This window comes from Mustelus asterias, chromosome 3, assembly GCF_964213995.1.
Source record: "Mustelus asterias chromosome 3, sMusAst1.hap1.1, whole genome shotgun sequence".
NCBI classification, from domain to species: Eukaryota; Metazoa; Chordata; class Chondrichthyes; order Carcharhiniformes; family Triakidae; genus Mustelus; species Mustelus asterias.
This window is the reverse complement of record NC_135803.1, coordinates 48,850,516-48,873,149: the sequence shown is the minus strand read 5'-3', so window position 1 is coordinate 48,873,149 and position 22,634 is coordinate 48,850,516. Positions and strand designations below refer to the sequence as shown.

Genomic DNA, 22,634 nt, shown 5'->3' with positions numbered 1-22,634 from the left:
AAACTAGAAACCATAATTCCTGGCAGCCTAAAATTAAAAATATGAGTTGCTATAAATATACAGCAGGTCAGTCAGCATCTGAGAAAGCACAATATTTCTGGTCCGTCTCTGTGTGAGAATTGTTGAATACGCTATTGCTGGAAACCTGAACTCCAGTCTTTCCCATGACAGCGTACATTCTAAACGCTTATGTCTGCTCCATTTCTTTTCCCATCGAGACCATCAGTACACACCCTCCAACATCTACCCATTTTCTTTCTTTTAAAGAGTGTCTTAGGTCTGTGTGGTGACTAAATGTAACCTTAAGCTATTGCAAAGCTTCAGACGGTGAAAGGAATAGTTGTCAGTAACCATCACAGTCTGTGTAGGCTATCTTCTCGTAAGGTGGGCAGCACAACAGCACAGTTCTGCTGAAATGTTTGCAACTCAGTAGTCGACGGTGATTAGATACACCAAAGATTAATTTGTATGTAACAGCCGTTGTTATATTGTGTGTTTAATGCAAATAACAGCGGATATGGTGACATTAAATAATGCTGACTGCTTTATCATGTGTATAATCTGACAGCTCAAAGCCCACAGAAAAGGTACAAAGTGAAAGGTATCTCCACACAGCATTAACGTTTTTCATCTTTTCCAATTTTCTTATCAACCCATTGACCCATAATTCCATTTAATAAGCAGGCAGCGTTTTAATTTCCTAAATTGAAATGCCTTATCTGCCTTGTCATCTATCATTGCACAAACAAACCAGGAGGTTTGCACAATTCAAGTCACAGTGATCTGGCTCATTCTATGCTTTTCTTTTGTTCTATTAATCATTCTGTTCCAACCGATTCATTTTCCCCCAACTGTAATGTATTCTCATACTGTCGCCTGTGTCTCTTGTGTCCTTAAGATAAGGAGAGGTTTGGTCTCAAATCCTATCCAGTTGATGCTGTCAAAACTGTTTCCTCGTTTGTTGATTCCAAGCCATGCCAGAATTCCCCCCAGCAGCTCTCTTTGTTCACAGGCTAAGGAATATTTTGTAAGGTTGCCAATCCCTCTTTCTAACTATGAATGACAGATTTTACCTTGAACAGTGCAAGATTCCTGTCTGACCAACTTAATTCTTGCCTTTAGAAATGAATCGGCACCACTACGCACTCTACGTCCACAACTGCCGGCTAGTGTTTTTGCTCCGGAGAGATTTTGACCAAGTTGACACTTTTCATCCAGCTGAATTCCATTGGAAACTGGAGCAGGTAAGCTGTACACGCTGGGCAAAGCAGGATGGAACTAATCGATCAAATTATTTAGAGGTTAAAGGAGGCTTTGAACTGATGAAATATAAACTGATTCATTGTCATCCCAATTCATCTGTCCTGTAGAGAAGTCATCAATTCAGTACATCCTATTAGAGAGGTATGAATCTGTGTGTTGCCTTTGAAAGGTGTAAGATAAGCACCCAATCCCTAGAGCCCCTATGGAATGTTCCAACTGATGAATTTATCTGGAGAGAATACTTTCAACTTGTATTCTGCGGTACTACGGCACAAATCGGCAATCAGTCCTGGGATGATGCATATACACACTGAACTGTCAAAGAAAGGTAACTTCTTGTTTTTTAGGCAATGATTTCTGTACATTATTTTCCTTGCTTTTGGTCTTGCATTGTCCCCAGCTGAAAAGATCACCAAGTGCTCTTTTCCGAGTTGGCTGCTTGTATTGCTCATGATTTGAATAAGCTCCATAGCACTCCAGAGATCCTGAAGGAACTCATCATTTTCTTAAGCTCTTCCTCGATAAAACTGAATAACACGTGGGACCATATTTTCCGCCCCGACAGGCACCAAGGTAGGAAGTGGATTGGTCAAAAATTAGTCCCACCAGCCAACGTGCCAGATCCCCTACTCTATCCCACCTCTAGGCTATTTTACCAGAGGCATGAGAGAGGGTTGGCAGGGATACCTGTCTACATGAGACGGGTATTCAATCAGGCTCATTAAGAATCTTATTGAGTCCAATTAAAGGAATCCATCTGGAACTTTCTGTTCAGCCTCCAGGTTCCCCCCACTCTCGGAGGCCAGTTTAGGTGCATGGAAACACCTGGAGGCAGGACATCAGACCAGCATTCCTGACAGGCCTAAAGGCTCTCCTAGTCTGCCTGGAGTGCACAAGCAGCCCCAGGCCACCACTGTTGAAAACATTTTTTTAAATTAATGGTTAGAAAGTGTTGGACTGAGCGTGCCTACGTTTGAGACGCCCTCTCTGTCCTTTACCTTTACAGTGAGTGCGCTGCTCGCTTTAAGCTGATAGTCTTGTGACTGGCCAAGAAGCATTGAGAGCATGTCCTAAAATGGGCAGAGAACCTGTCCATGCCAATTAAAGAGCTACCCTCCTGAAAACACCGGTTCATGACTGTTTCCCCCAGGGCAGATTTGGTAGCCGGAAAGAGGCCCTTTCTCCTGCCTCTAGGGAGAAAATCTAACCTGTGGTCTGTCTTCTGCTCACTACCTTGTGTATGAGAATTGAGATCATAAACTCAGTGTGTGGACACTCACATATTTATGTGCTTTTTGTATCACACTTTTTGACAGTACATTGATGCTTCAGCATCTGTGCCACAATGATGTCAAGTTTTAAACTGTATAATAGAATTACACAGCATGGAAATCGCCCATTTCTACAATCGTGCTTACATCAATTCTTTCTAAGTGCGATCCAGTTAGCCTCTCGCCCTGCTTTTTCCTGAAAGCCCAGCAAAATATTCCAGTTCAAGTATATATCCAATTCCATTGAGTAAGGTGGCACAATCTTCTGTTATTTCACAAGTCCCCCATGAAAATATTCAATGCATGTGGGTTGAAGTGTCTTAAATAAGTGCAGGAAGCAGCAAACAGAAGGCCAATAATATAAAATAATATTTTATGGCAGTTTTTATTTGAGCACTCTGATTAAGTCCATTTTGTCAACTGCTAAAATAACAGCTTCATGTGATTCAATTTCCATTTCAGTTTGTGCTATTGCCTCAGGGTGGATTTTGCACTGTGAAATGCTGGCAATAGATTTGTTACTTTAGATTCATGAGCTTTTAGATAAATCTAAGATCGTTATTTTATGATGACTTACAGTATTTCACCTAATGGCTTCCAACTTCATATTTATGTATCAGAGTTGAGATCTGTGATTGCTGCCTCTATTGGAGGAACACAGTAAGAAGTCTCACAACACCAGGTTAAAGTCCAACAGGTTTATTTGGGAACAAAAGCCACAGGCTTTCAGAGCGCTGCTCCTTCATCAGCTAAGTGGGAGTTCTGTTCACAAACAGGGCATATAAAGACACAAACTCAATTTACAAAATAATGGTTGGAATGCGAGTCTTTACAGGTAATCAAGTCTTAAAGGTACAGACAATGTGAGTGGAGAGAGCGTTAAGCACAGGTTAAAGAGATGTGTATTGTCTCCAGACAGGACAGTTAGTGAGATTTTGCAAGCCCAGGCAAGTCGTGGGGGTGACATGAACCCAAGATCCCGGTTGAGGCCGTCCTCATGTGTGCAGAACTTGGCTATCAGTCTCTGCGCTGAATTTGTATCTTCATATGCCCTGTTTGTGAACAGAACTCCCACTTACCTGATGAAGGAGCAGCGCTCCGAAAGCTAGTGGCTTTTGCTACCAAACAAACCTGTTGGACTTTAACCTGGTGTTGTGAGACTTCTTACTGTGTTTACCCCAGTCCAACGCCGGCATCTCCACATCTATTGGAGGACTCAGGAAAAGCTGTGGTGTATAAACACCATGGGGTAATTTATCATTTTGAGGATACTTCAGGCACAGGGTGGGTGAAGCAATCCCATTGCCTGCAGGAGGACCAAACTATTTTGACATTCAAAACACATGTATGTAAAACCATCGATTGCTTGTGTAAAATAAGTGCTGATTCAGGGAAGATGATGGGGCTGTAGAAGATCCAGCAATTCCTTCATGAATATGAGATGACAGGGACATCTTAAACACCAGGTCAGACAATACAAGTACGGGTGAGGATTGACCAGTAGCAGGCAGGGCATTAATTATGAAGTCTTTGTGCTGTTCTTGGCCCAAGTAAAGTGGTCCTTAAATGTTACCCTCCTATTTTAGAAACAGGTCAGTCCATTATCAATGACCTTGGAGCGTTGTCATTGAGCAGAAACAGTACTTGACCAGCCATATGAATAGTGTGGTTGCAAGAGTAGCTCAGGCTGGGAATTCGGTGGAGAGTAACCAGCCTCCTCTCTCCCCATAGCCGGTCCACCGTCTACTAGGTCAGGAGCCTGGATGAGTGCAGCTCCAACTACACACTCAAGAAGCTCAATGCCATCCAGGTCAAAGCAGGTTGCTGGATTGACACTCCATCTACCACTTAAACACTCCATCACAGTGGCAATCAATGTGTACATATATAAGATAAACTGTAGCAACTCACCATCGTTCCTTCGACAGCACCTTCCAAACCCCTGATCTTTACTACCTAGAAGGAAAGGCAGCAGATACATGGGAACGCCACCAAATTCCCCTCCAAGCTACACCTTGCTGACTTGCAAGTATATTTCCATCCCTTCACTCCCAAAAGGGAAAAACAGTTCAGACCAGTTTTCTTATGTCCCAGTTTTTACCAGTGTTCCATTTTAAAGTATGCAAGACCAGTTCAGGCCAGTATTCTTATTTCATCATTTTACTGTTTTTTCCTTCTGGGCTGCCATTGAGTCCCCTTCCTAACAGCGCTCTGGGTGTATTTACAACACATGGACTGCAATGGTTCAAGAAGGCAGCCCACCATCATTTTCTCAAGGGCAATTAGGGATGGGCAATAAATAAGCCTAGGTAGCAACGCCAAGATCCCTTGAATAAATGAATGAAACAAGTTGCACTGGAGTCCTAAATAAGTCACAGAAGCTGGTCTTAATATATGGAGCCTGTTTCTGGCAAGGGAATTTGCGTCCTAAATCAAGATGCCCATGAAAATCACAACAGCCAGTGCACAGATGGAAGTTTGACAGTAAAATATTTTTTCCAACTTTTCATCTCGCTTCCATTCCATACCTTCCTGGGGGAAAATGGCTGTAGTGAGGTTAAAAATTGTCCCCACCTCTCATTATTTTCTTCTACGAATCAGAGTGAAGAATTGTGTATTTGACATTTGTGTTGCATTTAAATAATTGGGAACCTGATCAGTTCTTCATTTTTGGCTGCTCATGCTCTGCAGTCTACCCTATGAATGCTATCGGCTAGAATTCAGAGCATCAGGGGTGGTATGAAAACAACTGCACACCTACAGTTATGACCTGACTTTCATTTTCTGGCCAACAAGTGGAGCTCAGTTACCAACTCTGCAAAGCAGAATATTATTGCTGGGCTCTGCTCATTTGCTGTCACCCTGGTTCTACTGCTATTGAAATGGGGAGAAGCAATTGAGTTCCCAGGGACAATAGCACCAAGCTTCAAGATGCAGCAGTAGCCAGGTCTGCTCCCAGTGCTGAAATGTAAAATAAAAACAGAAAACAGAGCTCTAAAGAAGTCAGACGGCTTCGAAACGCTATTTTTCTCTCTCCACCTTGGTGCTGCCAGACCTGCAGAGTTTTTGCAGGATTTTCACTTTGTATTTCAGATTTCCAGCATCCATAGCATTTTGCTGTTATGATTATGCTAAAATAGGTGTGTAGCAGGAGTGGGATTATGGTACTGTGGTGAACCATCGTTGGTTCCCACTAGACAGTACTGAGCCAGGGTCTGGCCAGTACTACAAGTATGTATATATGTTGCTGTTGGGTTAGGGATGGGTTGTTCTACTTGTTGCTGTTGGGGTTAGGGTGGGGTTGTTACACCTTTGTATTGTAGTATTGTGGTACATCCCAGTCGGGCTCCGCCTCCTGGGAGAGGTATAAAGGTCCCTGCTCTGGCTGGGACCCCTCAGTCTGGGATCGTGTATATAATTGGTAGCTGCCTTGTTACAGCAAATAAAAGCCTTTATTTCCTGAGCATCAAGCCTCGGGTATGATAACGCGCATCAGGTACTGAGTGCAAAGACATTGGCGCTCATGGTAGAGTAATCTGCTGACATATGCTTACTGTGTTTACCCCAGTCCAACGCCAGCATCTCCACATCATGACATATGCTTGGTCAGGCTCTCTTGCATGAAGAATGGTAACTTGGGTGAAAGCACCAGAGAGATGTTGGCCACTGTAACCATTTGTTTTAATCCTCTTAAACATTGATAGGAAGGTAAATTGTTGGTCACAACAAGAGGTGAATAACCAGAACCAGAATGTACGTTTGTGTTCAGTCTGTGAAACAGTTTTATTGTCAAAAATGCTTTTAATTTGGTTCGAGGGGATATTGTTGCTTGCTTTGGCAATGTGAGAGTAATTTGATCGTCAATTCATTGCTGTTGTAGATGAACTTGATATGAAATGTTGTGATTACACTAATATTCCTGGTAATGAATTGGATGTTGATTTACAGATTATGGCTAGAAGTTTCTCGTGCTTCAGGCCTAAATTTTAGCATGGGCTTTGGGATCCAGTTGTCGGGGAGACAAACGGGTTCCGAGCCCATAATTGACAACAGTGGGATGGGCTCACTGATTTCACTGCAGGGAGGCTCCCCCGCCATCCAGTTAAGGACAGCAGGAAGGCTCATAATGCACAGAGTCCAATTTGAAGGTCAACAGCTCTGAAGCCTGAGCCGTGCCATTGGCAGAAGATGCCACTGCTGAAACTGGCAGAAGAAGATCTTGAGGACTTGGAAGAGTACATTTTCAAAAACAGTGGAAAATTCAGAGGGATAAGGATGGTTGGAGAAACCCCAGGTTGGAACCACAGAGACTGCCTTTTCTGCTCACAGCCCCTTCCTTGTGCCTTGGACAGCTTCCCCCACCTCCTCTCCTCCACCACCCCATCTGGGCTGCCACAGAGAGGCCATGTCAATTAAGTTGACAGCAATCCCTTACATTGGGGAGCCATTCCACCGACTGCAAAATGCTAACAGCACAATAAAATGGCCATTAAGAGGACTTTTTAACTATGCAAACCATTTGCCTACCATCCTCGAGTAGCCAGCCAGCCTGTAGTACAGCTCCGATGGTGGGACTGCGATAGGAGCCATCTCAGCTTCCCTCAATTTACCATTCCTTTGGTAGGAATAACAGTTGTGTTGAGTATAGGGCTAACGGGAGGACTTTGAATAGTGTGGAGGAGCAGAGGGATCTAGGTGTATGTGTGCATAGATCCCTGAAAGTTGGGAATCAAGTAGATAAGGTTGTTAAGAAGGCATATGGTGTCTTGGCGTTTATTGGTAGGGGGATTGAATTTAGGAGTCGTAGCGTTATGTTGCAACTGTACACAACTCTGGTGCGGCCGCACTTGGAGTACTGTGTGCAGTTCTGGTCCCCACATTACAGGAAGGATGTGGAGGCTTTGGAGAGGGTGCAGAGGAGGTTTACCAGGATGTTGCCTGGTATGGAGGGGAGATCCTATGAGGAGAGGCTGAGGGATTTGGGATTGTTTTCGCTGGAAAGGCGGCGGCTAAGAGGGGATCTTATTGAAACATATAAGATGATTAGAGGTTTAGATAGGGTGGATAGTGATAGCCTTTTTCCTCTGATGGAGAAATCCAGCACGAGGGGGCATGGCTTTAAATTGAGGGGGGGTAGTTATAGAACCGATGTCAGGGGTAGGTTCTTTACCCAGAGGGTGGTGAGGGATTGGAATGCCCTGCCAGCATCAGTAGTAAATGCGCCTAGTTTGGGGGCGTTTAAGAGATCCGTAGATAGGTTCATGGACGAAAAGAAATTGGTTTAGGTTGGAGGGTCACTGTTTTTTTTTAACTGGTCGGTGCAACATCGTGGGCCGAAGGGCCTGTTCTGCGCTGTAATGTTCTATGTTCTATCTATGTTCTATTCCAGCACCCTCCCCTCCCCTCCCCGGAGCCAATAAATTTTTCCCAATGTTTTCTGTCCAAATAGATTAATGAAAGTGCCACTAGTCATTTAATAGTGATCAGCAGATTTCTAAATTGTAAGCCCCATTTCTCCTCTTGAGAAGCGTCCCACCATTCAACACATCCAATAGCTGTGCGATTGGACACAGGGACTGACACGAGAGCTGTCAAGCTGTCTACTTCCATAAAGCTGGACTGTCTTCAGCATTTCCCCTCTCCCTGCTGTAATGAGATTGAACACTTGGTTACTGCGAAGCACTCCATCTATTGGCTGGTTGCTCATCTCTGCAGGACAACAGAGCCTTAATGGCAGTCATTAAAGCTTCAGCTAGACTCACTGGTTCATCAGCAAACAGTGCTATATTTTAAGAATGAAAAAAAACAGTTTTAAGGAATTTGATTTTGTAATTAAATTTTCATATAATGTTTTCTTAGACAATTGTAACTTAATGTTTGCAGTGTATCTAAGTCCAATACACGATTTAAATTATCTTTAGTGTGGCCTATATATAGAGATGTGTTACATCTCCTCTGTACCATTTTCATTTTGCTAAATATTAGCCAGCATCATATAGTTTGCTGTCCCTGCACTAAATAGGCATTTTGTGCAAAACCACATTTACCTGTGAGCAATTCAGATTTATCCCCCAAATCATAAATCTGACAAAACTTCAACATAATTGTGGTGAACCATCGTTGGTTCACCACTGGGGGTTGTTATTATGTTACTGTTGGGCTAGGGTGTTGTTACTGTGGGGGTTGTACAATGTTGTTGGGTTAGGGTGTTTACCTGTTATAAGAGTTATCATGACACATTCCAGTGGGGTCCCGCCTCCGGTGGCGAGGTATAAGACCCCCTGCTCCGGCAGGACCCCTTCAGTCTGAACTGGTGTATTCGTGTTAGTAGTTCCATTGTTACTCTATTAAAGCCTTCAATATCGAAGCCTTGGTTCCACGTGCTTAATTGTCGCGCATCAATTTAATAGAGTAACAGAAAACTCACAGCTGTAAAAAAAAACAGAGAGTATGGAACAGATCCTAAAACCGGATCGTCTGACACTGGACCCACGTGCGGTCGGTGCCGCTAACACATTCGACCATTGGTGGAAGTGTTTCGAGGACTACCTGGCAGCCTCGGTAGCTATCACTACAGACAGTGATAAACTCCAGGTCCTCCACGCAAGGGTAAGCGACACGATTTATCTAGCCATTCGTGCAGCTCCCACTTACCCGGGTGCCGTCGAGCTCCTAAAAAAAAGATACATGAAGCCACCCAACGAGATACATGCTCGTTACCTCCTCGCTACACGACGTCGGCAGTCGGGCGAAACCATGGAGGACTATGCCAATGAGCTCCTGCAGCTTGCCAGGGGTTGCGATTGTAAGGACGTATCAGCCGAACAGTATATGTATGACCTCGCCCGAGACGCGTTCGTAGCAGGGGTAGGGTCCTCGTACATCAGGCTTAAATTGCTGGAAAAGGGGAAACTCGACTTGACCCAAGCAATGGAGATGGCCGTGATGCTGGAAGCGGCGTCGAAGAGCTTGGCGCTGTACCCCGAGGACCACGTGCAGTCAACGTGGCTGGAGCAAGCTCAGCTCCCTCCTCGCCCCGCTAACCCGCGCTCCCAGATCGATCCGACGATGGCGGCAGCTCCAGGTGGCCAGCGATGCTATTTTTGTGGTGGGGCCAAGCATCCACGGCAACAGTGTCCGGCAAGAACGGCAATCTGCAGCCAGTGCGGTAAAAAAGGCCACTACGGCAAAGTCTGCAGGTCCAAGCCTAAAAACGGCAGTGCAGCTTGGTCTAAGTCTAAAAACGGCAGTGCAGCTTGTAACCCTCCAGAACGGAGACAATCTCCTTCGGCATCGCAGTACCCACGAGGTCCGACCACGTGCGATCCCAGGACGGCGCCATCGTGGCTGACGGAGGAGGAGGAAGACCACCAGGAGTCGCTGCGCTTGGCGCCCTCGCCCACGTGCGATTCATGGGGGCGGCCATCATGGTCCACGACGACTAGGAGCGACCAGCAGGGGTCCTCAGCATCCACATCGGCAGCATGCAGTGGCGCCCAGGGGCCAACGGTGGCGTCGATCTCCCTGGACCAGACCAGGCACTACAGACTTGAAAATTCCATGATGGATATAAAGGTTAGTGGTCGAACTGTGAATTGTCTGTTTGACAGTGGGAGCACCGAAAGTTTCATACACCCTGAAACTGCTAAAAGGTGTGGACTCCGGGTTCTCCCTGCCAAGCAGACAATTTCCATGGCATCACGGTCCCGGTCTGTACCGATCCAAGGACGATGTATGGTAACTCTTGAGGTACAGGGCACAATTTACGAGCAATACAGGCTCCTTGTGTTACCTCACCTTTGCGCGCCAGTTCTCCTCGGACTAAACTTTATGGCCCACATGAAGAGTGTGATCCTACAGTACGGTGGGCCACTCCCTTCACTGGCAGTAGGGAATCAGCCGCAGCCTCCAAATTGCCCAAAGCGCCCCGCATGCAATCTATCCACCCTGAAAATCACTACACCATCCCTTTTTAAAAATCTGGTTCCTGGCTGCAAGCCCATCGCTACTAAAAGTAGGCGTTACAGCGCTGAGGACCGGATCTTTATTAGATCTGAGGTTCGGCGGCTCCTCAAGGAAGGGATTATACAGGCCAGTGCTAGTCCGTGGAGAGCGCAGGTCGTGGTAGTCAAAAGCGGGAACAAACCTCGGATGGTCATCGACTATAGTCAGACCATTAATCGTTATACGCAGCTGGATGCGTATCCTCTCCCGCGCATTTCTGATATGGTCAATCAGATTGCGCAGTACCGAGTGTTTTCTACCATAGACCTTAAGTCCGCCTACCATCAACTCCCCATCCGCCCAGAGGACCGACAATATACGGCTTTTGAGGCGGATGGTCGTCTATACCAATTCCTCAGGGTTCCATTTGGTGTCACCAATGGGGTCTCGGTCTTCCAGCGTGCTATGGACCGAATGGTGGACCAGAACGGGTTGCGGGCTACCTTCCCGTACCTGGATAACGTCACCATCTGCGGCCATGACCAGCAGGACCACGACACGAATCTCCAACACTTTCTGCGCACTGCATCTCACCTGAATCTGACCTATAACAGGGAGAAGTGCGTATTCCGTACGCGTAAGTTAGCCATCCTCGGATACGTGGTGGAAAACGGGGTCATTGGCCCTGATCCAGACCGTATGCGCCCACTCACTGAACTTCCCTTGCCCGCTAGCACGAAAGCACTGAGGAGATGCCTCGGGTTCTTTTCGTATTATGCACAGTGGGTCCCCAACTACGCGGACAAAGCTCATCCGCTCATTAAGTCCACGACCTTCCCACTTACGCCGGAGGCCCAATTGGCCTTCAAGGTTTTGAAAAGCGACATCTCGAAAGCCACGATGCACGCGGTGGATGAACCAATCCCTTTCCAGGTGGAGAGTGATGCATCTGATTTCGCCCTAGCCGCCACACTAAACCAGGCAGGCAGGCCCGTCGCGTTCTTCCCCCGCACCCTTCAAGGCCCCGAAATTCGGCACTCAGCGGTGGAGAAGGAGGCTCAGGCCATTGTGGAGGCAGTCAGACACTGGCGCCATTACCTGGCAGGGAAGCGGTTCACCCTGATCACGGATCAACGATCCGTGGCGTTTATGTTCAGCAACACGCAGAGGGGCAAGATCAAGAACGATAAGATCTTGCGGTGGAGAATTGAGCTCTCCACCTATAATTACGATATTATGTATCGTCCAGGGAAGCTCAATGAGCCCTCGGATGCCCTCTCGCGCGGAACATGCGCCATCATGCAGGAGGACCGCTTGAAGGCTCTCCACAATGATCTGTGTCATCCTGGAGTCACCAGACTCTACCACTTCGTCAAAGCCCGCAACCTGCCCTACTCGGTGGAGGATGTCAGGTCAGTGACGAGAAGCTGTCGGATTTGCGCAGAATGCAAACCACACTTTTATCGACCAGACCGGGCACAATTGGTCAAGGCCACTCGCCCTTTTGAGAGGCTGAGTGTGGATTTTAAGGGCCCCCTTCCCTCAACGGACCGGAATGTCTATTTCCTCAACATAATAGACGAGTATTCCCGGTTTCCGTTTGTTGTCCCCTGTGCGGACACGTCGACTGCCACCGTCATCAAGGCATTCAGTGAGCTTTTTACCCTGTTCGGGTACCCCTGCTACATTCATAGCGACAGGGGCTCATCGTTCATGAGCAACGACTTGAGGCAATTCCTGCTCTCATTCGGGATTGCCTCTAGTAGAACCACGAGCTACAACCCTAGGGGTAACGGACAGGTGGAAAGGGAGAATGCTACAGTCTGGAAGGCTGTCCTACTGGCACTGAAATCCAGGGGCCTTCCAGTCTCCCGTTGGCAGGAGGTCCTTCCAAATGCGCTCCATTCCATCCGCTCCCTCCTGTGTACGGCAACCAATGCTACTCCCCACGAGAGGATGTTCTCATTCCCTCGGAAGTCGTCCTCGGGAACCTCATTGCCAGCCTGGTTGACGTACCCAGGACCCGTCCTTCTGCGGCGACATGTGAGGGCTCGCAGGTCCGACCCCTTGGTCGAACCGGTCCAACTCCTCCACGCCAACCCTCAGTATGCCTATGTGGCATATCCTGACGGGCGAGAGGACACTGTCTCCATTAGAGACCTGGCGCCCGCAGGGGACGTCGCAACTCCTGTCGCTCCTATTCCCCCAGTCACGAATCCACTACTCCTCATTGCTTCCCCAGACGTGGCGCGGTCAGCACCGGGACCAGTGCATAACACTTTTACCCCCATGTACAGCTTGCCTGAGACTCGGAGATCGGCGCCACCATCATCACCACCACCACCACCACCACCACCAAAGGTTCCAGGATCCCCTGCACCATCGCCTCACCAGGGCCAGCCGGCCCGGGAGTCCTTGAGGGGACAGCCAGACGTTGTTTTGGAAAGAACGCCACCGCAAGCACCTGCTCCGGTTTCGCAACCGGTGTTGAGGAGATCACAGCGTCGGTGCGGTCCTCCAGACCGTCTGGACTTGTGAATTCTGTGAATTGTCTGTTTATATGACCTGTTTTTTCTTGCACCCCGCCACCTTTTGTTCTTAAAGGAGGGGTGAATGTGGTGAACCATCGTTGGTTCACCACTGGGGGTTGTTATTATGTTACTGTTGGGCTAGGGTGTTGTTACTGTGGGGGTTGTACAATGTTGTTGGGTTAGGGTGTTTACCTGTTATAAGAGTTATCATGGCACATTCCAGTGGGGTCCCGCCTCCGGTGGCGAGGTATAAGACCCCCTGCTCCGGCAGGACCCCTTCAGTCTGAACTGGTGTATTCGTGTTAGTAGTTCCATTGTTACTCTATTAAAGCCTTCAATATCGAAGCCTTGGTTCCACGTGCTTAATTGTCGCGCATCAATAATTAACTACAAAAGGCATTAATCAGTGCAATGTGTGAAGGCTGATGAAGCACTTGCAACTGAACTGTTGATTCTATTTCAGCTCATTCTTCTGAGATTCCATTTTTAATCTTGCAATTGCAATATGTTTTTTCCAAATTGTCTTTTGAGTGCCTGATTTTCTATATTTTTTTAAAAATTCCTTTAAATGTTGCTTCGTACTGTATAAATTTTGTTGGATGAAGGAGCCAGTAATGATTAATTATTCAAATCTTTGATAATTGCTGGATTAACACAGCAGTGGTGTAAAAAGGAGAATCCCAAGAGTGATGTTGTGTGATTTTGCAGGACAGTAAATGAATCAAACTCAGACAGTCGTAAGATGAGCCCCCACCGGAATTAGATCCAGAGCACAAAACTGCCTTGAATCCAGGATGTAATTAGTCAGGTGCAGCTCAAAGGACTCAGACAGAGATTAAAATCACAGAGCTGATGGAGTAAGCCAGCTCTACCCAGTTAAATAGATGAACTGCTATGTCTGAACCATGTAGGCTAACGCTGAATACCTGACCTGAAAAAACACTAACACCCAATAAAAAATGTGCATAAACAACATTCCAAAATGAGTAATGTAAACACAGCACAAAAAAGATTAATTTGAATCTGCTGAAATGTATAAATAGCATTTAAATCAGAAATTCTGGTTTGCATCCGTGTCACAAACTTAAAATGCGAAATGCAATGTAGACAATTGCTGACAGTTAGATTATAGGGTAAAAGTTCAAGCTGATAAAGAAATGCCTCCATTGCTCTCTCTCCCTCTTATTCTATGCAACCCCTCATCCCCACCAACTCTTTAAGTAGGCTTTGTCATTTAATGATTGTATAAATAAATAGGGCATCAAAGAAAATTGGCTGCAGGGAGATCTGCATAAATGCTACTTTGGGTAATTAATTGATGGCTTCAATTTACTGCAGTGTTATGAGCTACCTTTGGACATGGGAGCATTTATTCTGGTGCGCTGTATTTAATTTGATGTACCACGAGATGGAAATAATTAAATTTTAGGGAAAGACTTTGTGGAGTATAAATGTCAATATTTTAACATCAACAAACATATTCAACAGAAGGATAAAATGGAAAATAAAGGGGCTTTGTGCAAAAGAACCGGTCTGTTGACATGGTGATAATACAGCTGTTTTGTGAATTGCCTATACTTATAATGAAATGCAATTTTACACTTAAATGGGAATTCTACACTAATTCTGCATAATCCAACAAATATATAAATTTATTAAAGAATAATAATGTGATTAATCTGGTAGAAGAGTTGTAAAGAGAAGTTATGTTTAGCACATATCAGCATTCTTTTACCATAATATAAACTTTCCTACTTGGTAGAGTCAGGGCAAAGTTTAAGGTGTATATTAAAATGCATATTTATACATTGTATGAAATATCTTCAATCTCTAAACCATGATATAAATCAATAATTTCAGCACTGGGGGCTGTTTGTGTCGATAACTTTTCAGGTGGATCTAACTTGGTGTATGAATATTTTACAGAAAGACAATTTTTTTCCAGAAAAAGCAAACTATTTTTGACGGATCTCTTTCCATGTGAAGTGATTTCACATTGTTTGTCACACTGGAATGACAGCGTGCTATTAAAAATGTTAATGCAAGCAGCAACAACTAATTTTTACATATAGGATGTAAAAAAGTAAAACTTCCCAAGGTGCTTCATGGAGCGTTATCAAACAAAATTTCTCATGTGCCACATAAAGAGATTTGAGAACAGATCGCCCAAAGCCTGGTCAAATAGAAAAATTTTAAATCAATGTCTTAAAGGAGGAGAGAGTTAAAGAGATGGAGAGGCTTAGTTTTTTTTACTTATTAGTGTCACAAGTAGGCTTACATTAACACTGCAATGTAATTACTGTGAAAAGCTCCTAGTCGCCTAATTCCGGTGCCTGTTCGGGTATTCTGAGGGAGAATTTAGCATGGCCAATGCACCTAACCAAGCTCGTCCTTCGGACTGTGGGAGGAAACTGGAACACCTGGAGGAAAACCTTGAGCACACAGGGAAAGCATGCAGACTCCGCACAGACAGCGACCCAAGCCAGGAATCAAATCTGGATCCCTGGAGCTGTGAGGCAGCAGTGCTAACCACTGTGTCACCATGCCACCCTGTGGGAGGGACATCCAAAGCTTAGGGTCTCAGTCACTGAAGCCATCTATGGCGATAAAGAAAATTGAGGATGCTCAGAAGGCCAGAATTGGAGGAGTGCAGAGGGCTTGAAGAGATTACAGAGGTAAGGAAGGACGAGACTGGCAGAACTTGAAAACAAGGACAGAAATTCTAAAATCAAGACGTTGCTAGACTGGGGACCATTGTTAGCTCATCAAACGTGACAATTATTATTTATTAAAAGGAGCTTGTGGCAAGTTGATTTAATTTGATTTATTATTGTCACATGTATTAGTATACAGTGATAAGTATTGTTCCTTGCACACCATTAAGACAAAGCATTCTGTACATAGAGAAGGAAAGGGGGGAGTGCAGAATGTAGTGTTACAGTCATAGCGATGGTATAGAGAAAGATCAATTTAGTGTGAGGTAGGTCCATTCAAAAGTCTGATGGGAGCAGGGAGGAAGCTGTTCTTGAGTCGATTGATACATGTCCACAGACTTTTTCCCAATGAAAGAAGGTGGAAGAGAGTATGTCCGGGGTGCGTGGGGTCCTTGATTATGCTGACTGTTTTTCCAAGGCAGTGGGAAGTGTAGACAGAGTTAATGGATGGGAGGCTGGTTTGCGTGATGGACTGAGCTTCGTTTACGACCCTTTATCATTTTTTGCAGTCTTGGACAGAGCAGGAGCCAAACCAAAGCTTTCTATGGTGCATCTGTAAAAGTTGGTGAGGGTCATATCAGACATGCCAAATTTCCTTAGTCTCCAGAGAAAGTAGAGGCATTGGTGGGCTTTCTTACCTATAGCATCGGCATGAAAGGACCAGGACAGGTTGTTGGTGATCTGCACACCTAGAAACTTGAAGCTCTCTACCACTTCCATTTCATCCCCATCGATGTGGACAGGGGCATGTCCGCCACTACGCTTCCTGAAGTTGATGACTATCTCCTTCGTTTTGTTGACATTGAGGGAGAGATTATTGTTGTCGTTCCAACTCACCAGATTCTCCATCTCTTTCCTGTACTCCGTCTTATCATTGTTTGAGATCAGACCCACTACAGTGGTGTCATCAGCAAACCTGAAAATTAAGTTGGAGGGGAATTTGGCCACAGAGCCATAGCTGTATAAGGAGTATAGTAAGGGGCTGAGGACACAGCCTTGTGGAGCACTGGTGTTGAGGATAATCGTGGAGAGGTTATCGCCTATCCTTACAGATTGTGGTCTATGGGTTAGGAAGTCTAGGATCCAGTCGCAGAGGGAGGAGCCGAGCCCCTGGCCACGGAGTTTGGTGGTGAGTTTCATAGGAATAATGTTGAAGTTAGGATACATGCAGTAGAGTTGGGATGAACTCATTTTATAAAGGGTGGCAGGCCAACCAGGAGGTCATTGGAAGATTCTAGAGCATAGAAGGGACATGGATGAGGGTTTCAACATCAGATGAGCTGAAGCAGTGGCAGAGGTAGGGGCTATTACAGAGTTTTTGGTGATGGAATGGAAATGGGATTGGGAGTTCAGCTCTCGGTCAAGGTTGGTTCAGCCTCAGACAGATAGAGAGTGCGAGAACATGGAATTAGTGATGGGGATTGAATATAACAGCCTTGGTCTTTCCAGTATTTAATTGGAAGAGAGCTCTGCTCATCCAGCGCTGGATGTTGAACAAACAATGTGAAATCAGAGGCAGTGCAGGGGTCGAGATCAACGATGGTGAGGTAAAATCTGGGTGTCATCATGGATGCCATTCCCATATGTTGTGTCATTGTAGTTCTAATCCCTGGGTTAGTAGGTTCCTTATTTCAGGTGTGCCATATTTTAACTGAATCGTAGACATACTTACAAGAAGAGAGATTGGGTGTGAGCCAGGCAATGCCCATTTTAACAGTTGTTCACGGAGGATAGGTGCCTCTTGAAAAGTCAAGTTAAAGTAAAGTTTTAAAGCTTATTTATTAGTCCCAAGTAAGGCTTACATTAATACTGCAATGAAGTTATTGTGAAATTCCCCTAGTTGCCACACTCCGGCACCTGTTCGGGTCAATGCACCTAACCAGCACGTCTTTCAAGCTGTGGGAGGAAACCGGAGCACCTGGAGGAAACCCGCGCAGACACGGGGACAAAGTGCAAACTCCACATAGACAGTGACCCAAGGCGGGAATCGAACCCGGGTCCCTGGCGCTGTGAGGCAGCAGTGCTAACCACTGTGCCAGCATGCCACCCATTATTGCAAAAATTGAGAGGTTAAGCTGAAGGGTATAGAAAGAAAGTGAGGAAAGGAGCGAGAAATACAGTTTTCATTATTTAACTCAATATTTTCATTATTTAACAAATTAGTACAAGCAGACCTGATCTCTAACATGACAAATGACACCACTTGACCACCTAGCTTGCTGTGTACAAATACAATAAGCGTTTTTTACTGTGGAATAGCTGGTGTTTAATAAATACAAAGTGTGTTATGTTATAGTTTTATGCAGTGAATATAGTACTTGGTGGTGGAGCTAATTAACTCAGTTAAGTCGGTAGACAGTGTGTGGTTCAGAATATTGTCGACAATGAGGGTTCAATTCTCATTACGGCTGAAGTGATTTGGGACCTGTTTCCACGTCAGTCCCATGTTTGATGCAGTGAGGGTACCCCTCAAAATGTACAATCAATTATCTCTCTAATAGACAGAGATGCCTCCAGTCCCTCATGGACTATGGCTAATTACCTACCTAGCTATATTTCTTTGGCAGACCATCAGCCTGATATTGAATGTAAGTAATGCAAATCAACTGGTGGATAGGGGCCAGAACAATTTCCCAATGTGATAAGAAACTTATTTGTAGCTTCGCCCATTAATTTGGTGTAAACACATCAGCCAATGTAAAACTGAGTTATGTGGGTCCCAGCTTAAATCTCAGTACTGTTTTTTTATTCGTTCATGAGATAAAAGTGTCACTGACAAGGCTAGAATTGTTTGCCCATCCCTAACTGAGTTAGCTGAACTTAAATGGGGCAGCAATAGAGAAGTTACAACAAGCATCACCATCCAACCCCGAGAAAAGGAAAAAAATAATTCAGGAATTTTCACATCTGATCGCTATTCAAATACAGTCTGTCATGCGTCTCTGGTTAACTTTCTGGATGCCAATAGTGGCTTATTCTGCACTCAACGGTTACCTGATTGAGATTCCAGAAAGATGCTGGACCCTATATAATGGAACCGTCATATTTCAGGAAATTTGTTTTGAGAAAAACCTGTCTCTTTGTTCTTTACCAAATGGTAAGCTTATGCACAAACCTTCAAGTGTCCATTTTCTGAATTTTTTGAAAACTCTCTAAATTTTGAAGTGCAGGATTAATATTACATTGAGCTGCTTGTGATAACACCATAAAACATAGGAGCAGAAGTAGGCCATTTGGTCCATTGACTCTGCTCCACCATTCAATGAAATCATGACTGATCTGTTATGATAAACTCAATTTCACTCTCCCACCTTATTCCCATAACCCTTGATTCCCCTGCCGATTAAAAAATCTGTCTATCTCAGCCTTGAACATATTTAATAACCCAGCCTCCACAGCTTTCTGTGCTAAAGAATTCCGTATATTCACTCTGAAAGAAGAAATTCCTCGCCATCTATGTCTTAAATGGGCAACCCCTTACTATGAGATGATGTCCTCTGGTCTTAGACTCTCTCACAAGGGTAAACAACCCCGCAGCATCTACTCTGTTAAGTCCCCTAAGAATGTGTCTCAATGATATCAGAAATGACTGAGTGAGGGCCTTAATTAGTGGCATGAACATCCCAAAGAATTAACTGCTACATTGAACACTGTGTTACTGATGGTTAAACATGTGATTACATATTAACATACACTAATACTCTTTTTGAGAGCAATAGAAATTGTGGATACTCTTTCAATTAGTTATGTAGGAAGTAGAGCTGCTTAAATGTTATTGAGCACAGGAGCTCTATAAATGCACATTTATCATTAAATGAGAAAGAAAGCCGAGGGGATGTGCTTTCCCATGCAAAGAAAAAGTATTAGCTTTGACTTGATTGGTCACTTTTCAGTTATGCAGTTCTGCCGTTCATGTCTGTCCTTGCACCTGGAACCCTGCTGATAACAAGGATTCCTGGGGAAGTGCTTATTCATCCCAGAGTGATTCTATTTACATAATGGAAAATTGGTGATGTGGCTCATTTCTTGATGCTGATCTGGAAGCATCTGAGCTTGCGCAGGTTATTACTGGCTGGAGAGCTGCCTGTTTTTTGTGTGGCATTTCCTAACAGGATTTGTAGATGCTATATTTAAACGTGCTGTATTTAAATGTTGCTTGTACTCTGTGGTTAAGAAGTGAGGAAGTGTTGATGAATCATAACAGAGCATCACTGTGCACAGGAGACTGATTTTGGATGTATTTTTTATCTTGTTACTATGGGCCAAATTTATTGCCATGTTAAGTAGGCCAGTTGTGTTTTATAGTCATCTTATGCGGGAACCATAATTGACTGATTGAACATCTGTGAGGCAAACCTATTTACAGGGCCATTTTGAAAGTACACAAATTAATATCTTTTGAGAACTGTAATTGGAGAACAATATGTCAAAGAGTTGGAATATAGGAAAGTCATACTAGAGCACATATTTTGGAAGATTAGCAACATCAATGGATTCCATGGCCGTTTGCCTGCAAACTATTCAATTCACACTACTCCCATTGGGTGTTAGAGTGGGGTTCGTTTCCGTTAAGACAAATTCAGGACAAACACACTTTATTTCATAGAGACCTATTATTTATTCACTAATTTGATGAATAAGAACCTCCCAGGAGCCTTCAAGTGCCAGCAGCAAGATTTTCCTGACCCTGGGTGGCAGGGAGGAGGTAGGAGGAGTGGGCGGTTGGCAGTAAATAGTGGGGAAATTAGTCTGGATCGCTCCCCAACACAGTTCCATCACTGGGGAAATTTGCTGATGGTGGGAGCAGATGTAGATTGGCTGCCTGCCAGTCAGAGGTAGGCAGCCAGTTCAAATAACTGTAGGCCTTATTGAAAGTAATTTTCCCAAACCACCAGCTCATGAAGGCAGCCTCCAATTGGGGAGGCGGTGGCATAGTGATATTGTCACTGCACTCTCAATCCAGGGACTTGGTGGAATGTTCTGGGACCCAGGTTCGAATCCCACCATGGCAGATAAATTAATTGAATTTAAAGTCCAACGATGACCATGAAATCATTGTTTGATTCACTAACATCCTTTTTGGGAAGAAAATCTGCCATCCTTCTCTGGAGTATACATGACTCCAGATTCACAGCAAGTCGTGCAATGTTGGTCTGAGGAATCAGATAATCTCCTACGGGACTGCTTGGTGTCAGTGACTGGTCAGTATTTAAAAACTCTGCGACCAGCCTGAATGAGTACGCCACTACAGTAACTGACTTCATTAGTAAGCATATAGAAAACTGTGTGCCAAAGAAGCAAATCCACGTGTTCCCCAACCGGAAACCATGGATGAACAGGGATAGCCACTGCTTGCTGAAGTCCAGGTCTGAGGCATTCAAGTCAGGCGACCCTGACCTATATAAGAAAGCCAGATACAATCTAAGGAGGTCCATCAAAGATGCCAAAAGACCAGACCAAGCTAGAGTCCCAGGCTAGCCACACTGACCCCCTCCGACTATGGCAAGGTCTGCAAGACATAACAGGCTACAAGATGAAGGCATGTAAAATCGCCGGCTCCAACGCACCCCTCCCTGATGAGATCAATGCATTCTACGCACGTTTTCAGCAAGAGGTCAGCGAGAGCATGCCCTCCACCCTAGAAGTCCTGGATGAACCTGTATCTGAGATCAACATTGCAGATGTCAGAGCAGCTTTCTTGAAGGTCAACCCATGGAAAGCAATTGACCCGGATGTGGTATCCAAATGAGCACTCAGATTATGCGTGAATCGGCTGGTGGGGATATTCGCAGATATCTTCAACTTCTCTTTATAAAAGTCTGAGATCCCTATCTGCTTCAAGAAGACGACCGTCATCCCACTACCAAAGAAAAGCCAAGCAGCAAGCCTTAATGACTATCATCTGGTGGCTCTGACATCCATCATTATGAAGTGCTTCGAAAGGCTAGTCATGGCACGAATCAATTTCAGCCTCCCAGACTACCTGGATCCACTACAGTTTGTCTACTGCCACAACAGGTCCACAGCAGACACCATCTCCCTGGCCCTGCACTCAACCCTGGAACACCTAGATAACAAAGACACCTATGTCAGACTCCTATTTATTGACTACAGCTCAGCCTTCAACACCATTATTCCTACGAAACTCATCTCCAAGCTCTGTGGCCTGGGCCTCAGCTCCTCCCTCTGTGACTGGATCCTGAACTTCCTAACCCATAGACCACAATCAGTAAGGATAGGGAACAACACCTCCTCCATGATCATCCTCAGCACCGGTGCCCCACAGGGCTGTGTTCTCAGCCCCCTGCTATACTCCTTATGCACCCATGACTGTGTGGCCAAATTCCAAATTCGATTTTCAAGTTGGCTGACGACACCACCGTAGTGGGACAGATCTCAAACAATGATGAGACAGAGTACAGGAATGAGAGAGAGAATCTGGTGAACTGGTGCAGCGACAATAATCGCTCCCTCAATGTTAACAAAATGGAGGAGATTGTCATTGACTTCAGGAAGTGTAGAGGAGAACGTGCCCCTGTCTACATCAATAGGGACGAAGTAGAAAGGGTCGAGAGCTTCATATTTTTAGGTGTATAGATCACCAACAACCTGTCCTGGTCCCCGTATGCCGACACTATAGTTAAGGAAGCCCACCAACGCCTCTACTTTCTCAGAAGAGTAAGGAAATTTAGCATGTCAGCTACGACTCTCACCAACCTTTACAGATGCACCATAGAAAGCATTCTTTCTGGTTGAATCACAGCTTGGTATGGCTCCTGCTCTGCCCAAGACCGCAAGGAACTACAAAAGGTCGTGAATGTAGCCCAATTCATCACGCAAACCAGCCTCCCAACCATTGACCCTGTCTACACTTCCCGCTGCCTTGGCAAAGCAGCCAGCATAATTAAGGA

At 45.1% G+C, this 22,634-nt stretch overlaps 1 protein-coding gene across 1 annotated transcript in view; it reads left to right on the top strand.

Moving 5' to 3' along the window:
* The window catches only part of clstn2a (calsyntenin 2a), a 253,987-nt gene that overhangs the window by 159,108 nt on the left and 72,245 nt on the right, over window positions 1-22,634 (top strand). Inside the window, exon 9 of the mRNA XM_078210106.1 lies at window positions 1,123-1,244. Coding sequence (XP_078066232.1) covers window positions 1,123-1,244 — 122 coding nt within the window. The remainder of the gene's footprint in view (window positions 1-1,122; window positions 1,245-22,634) is intronic.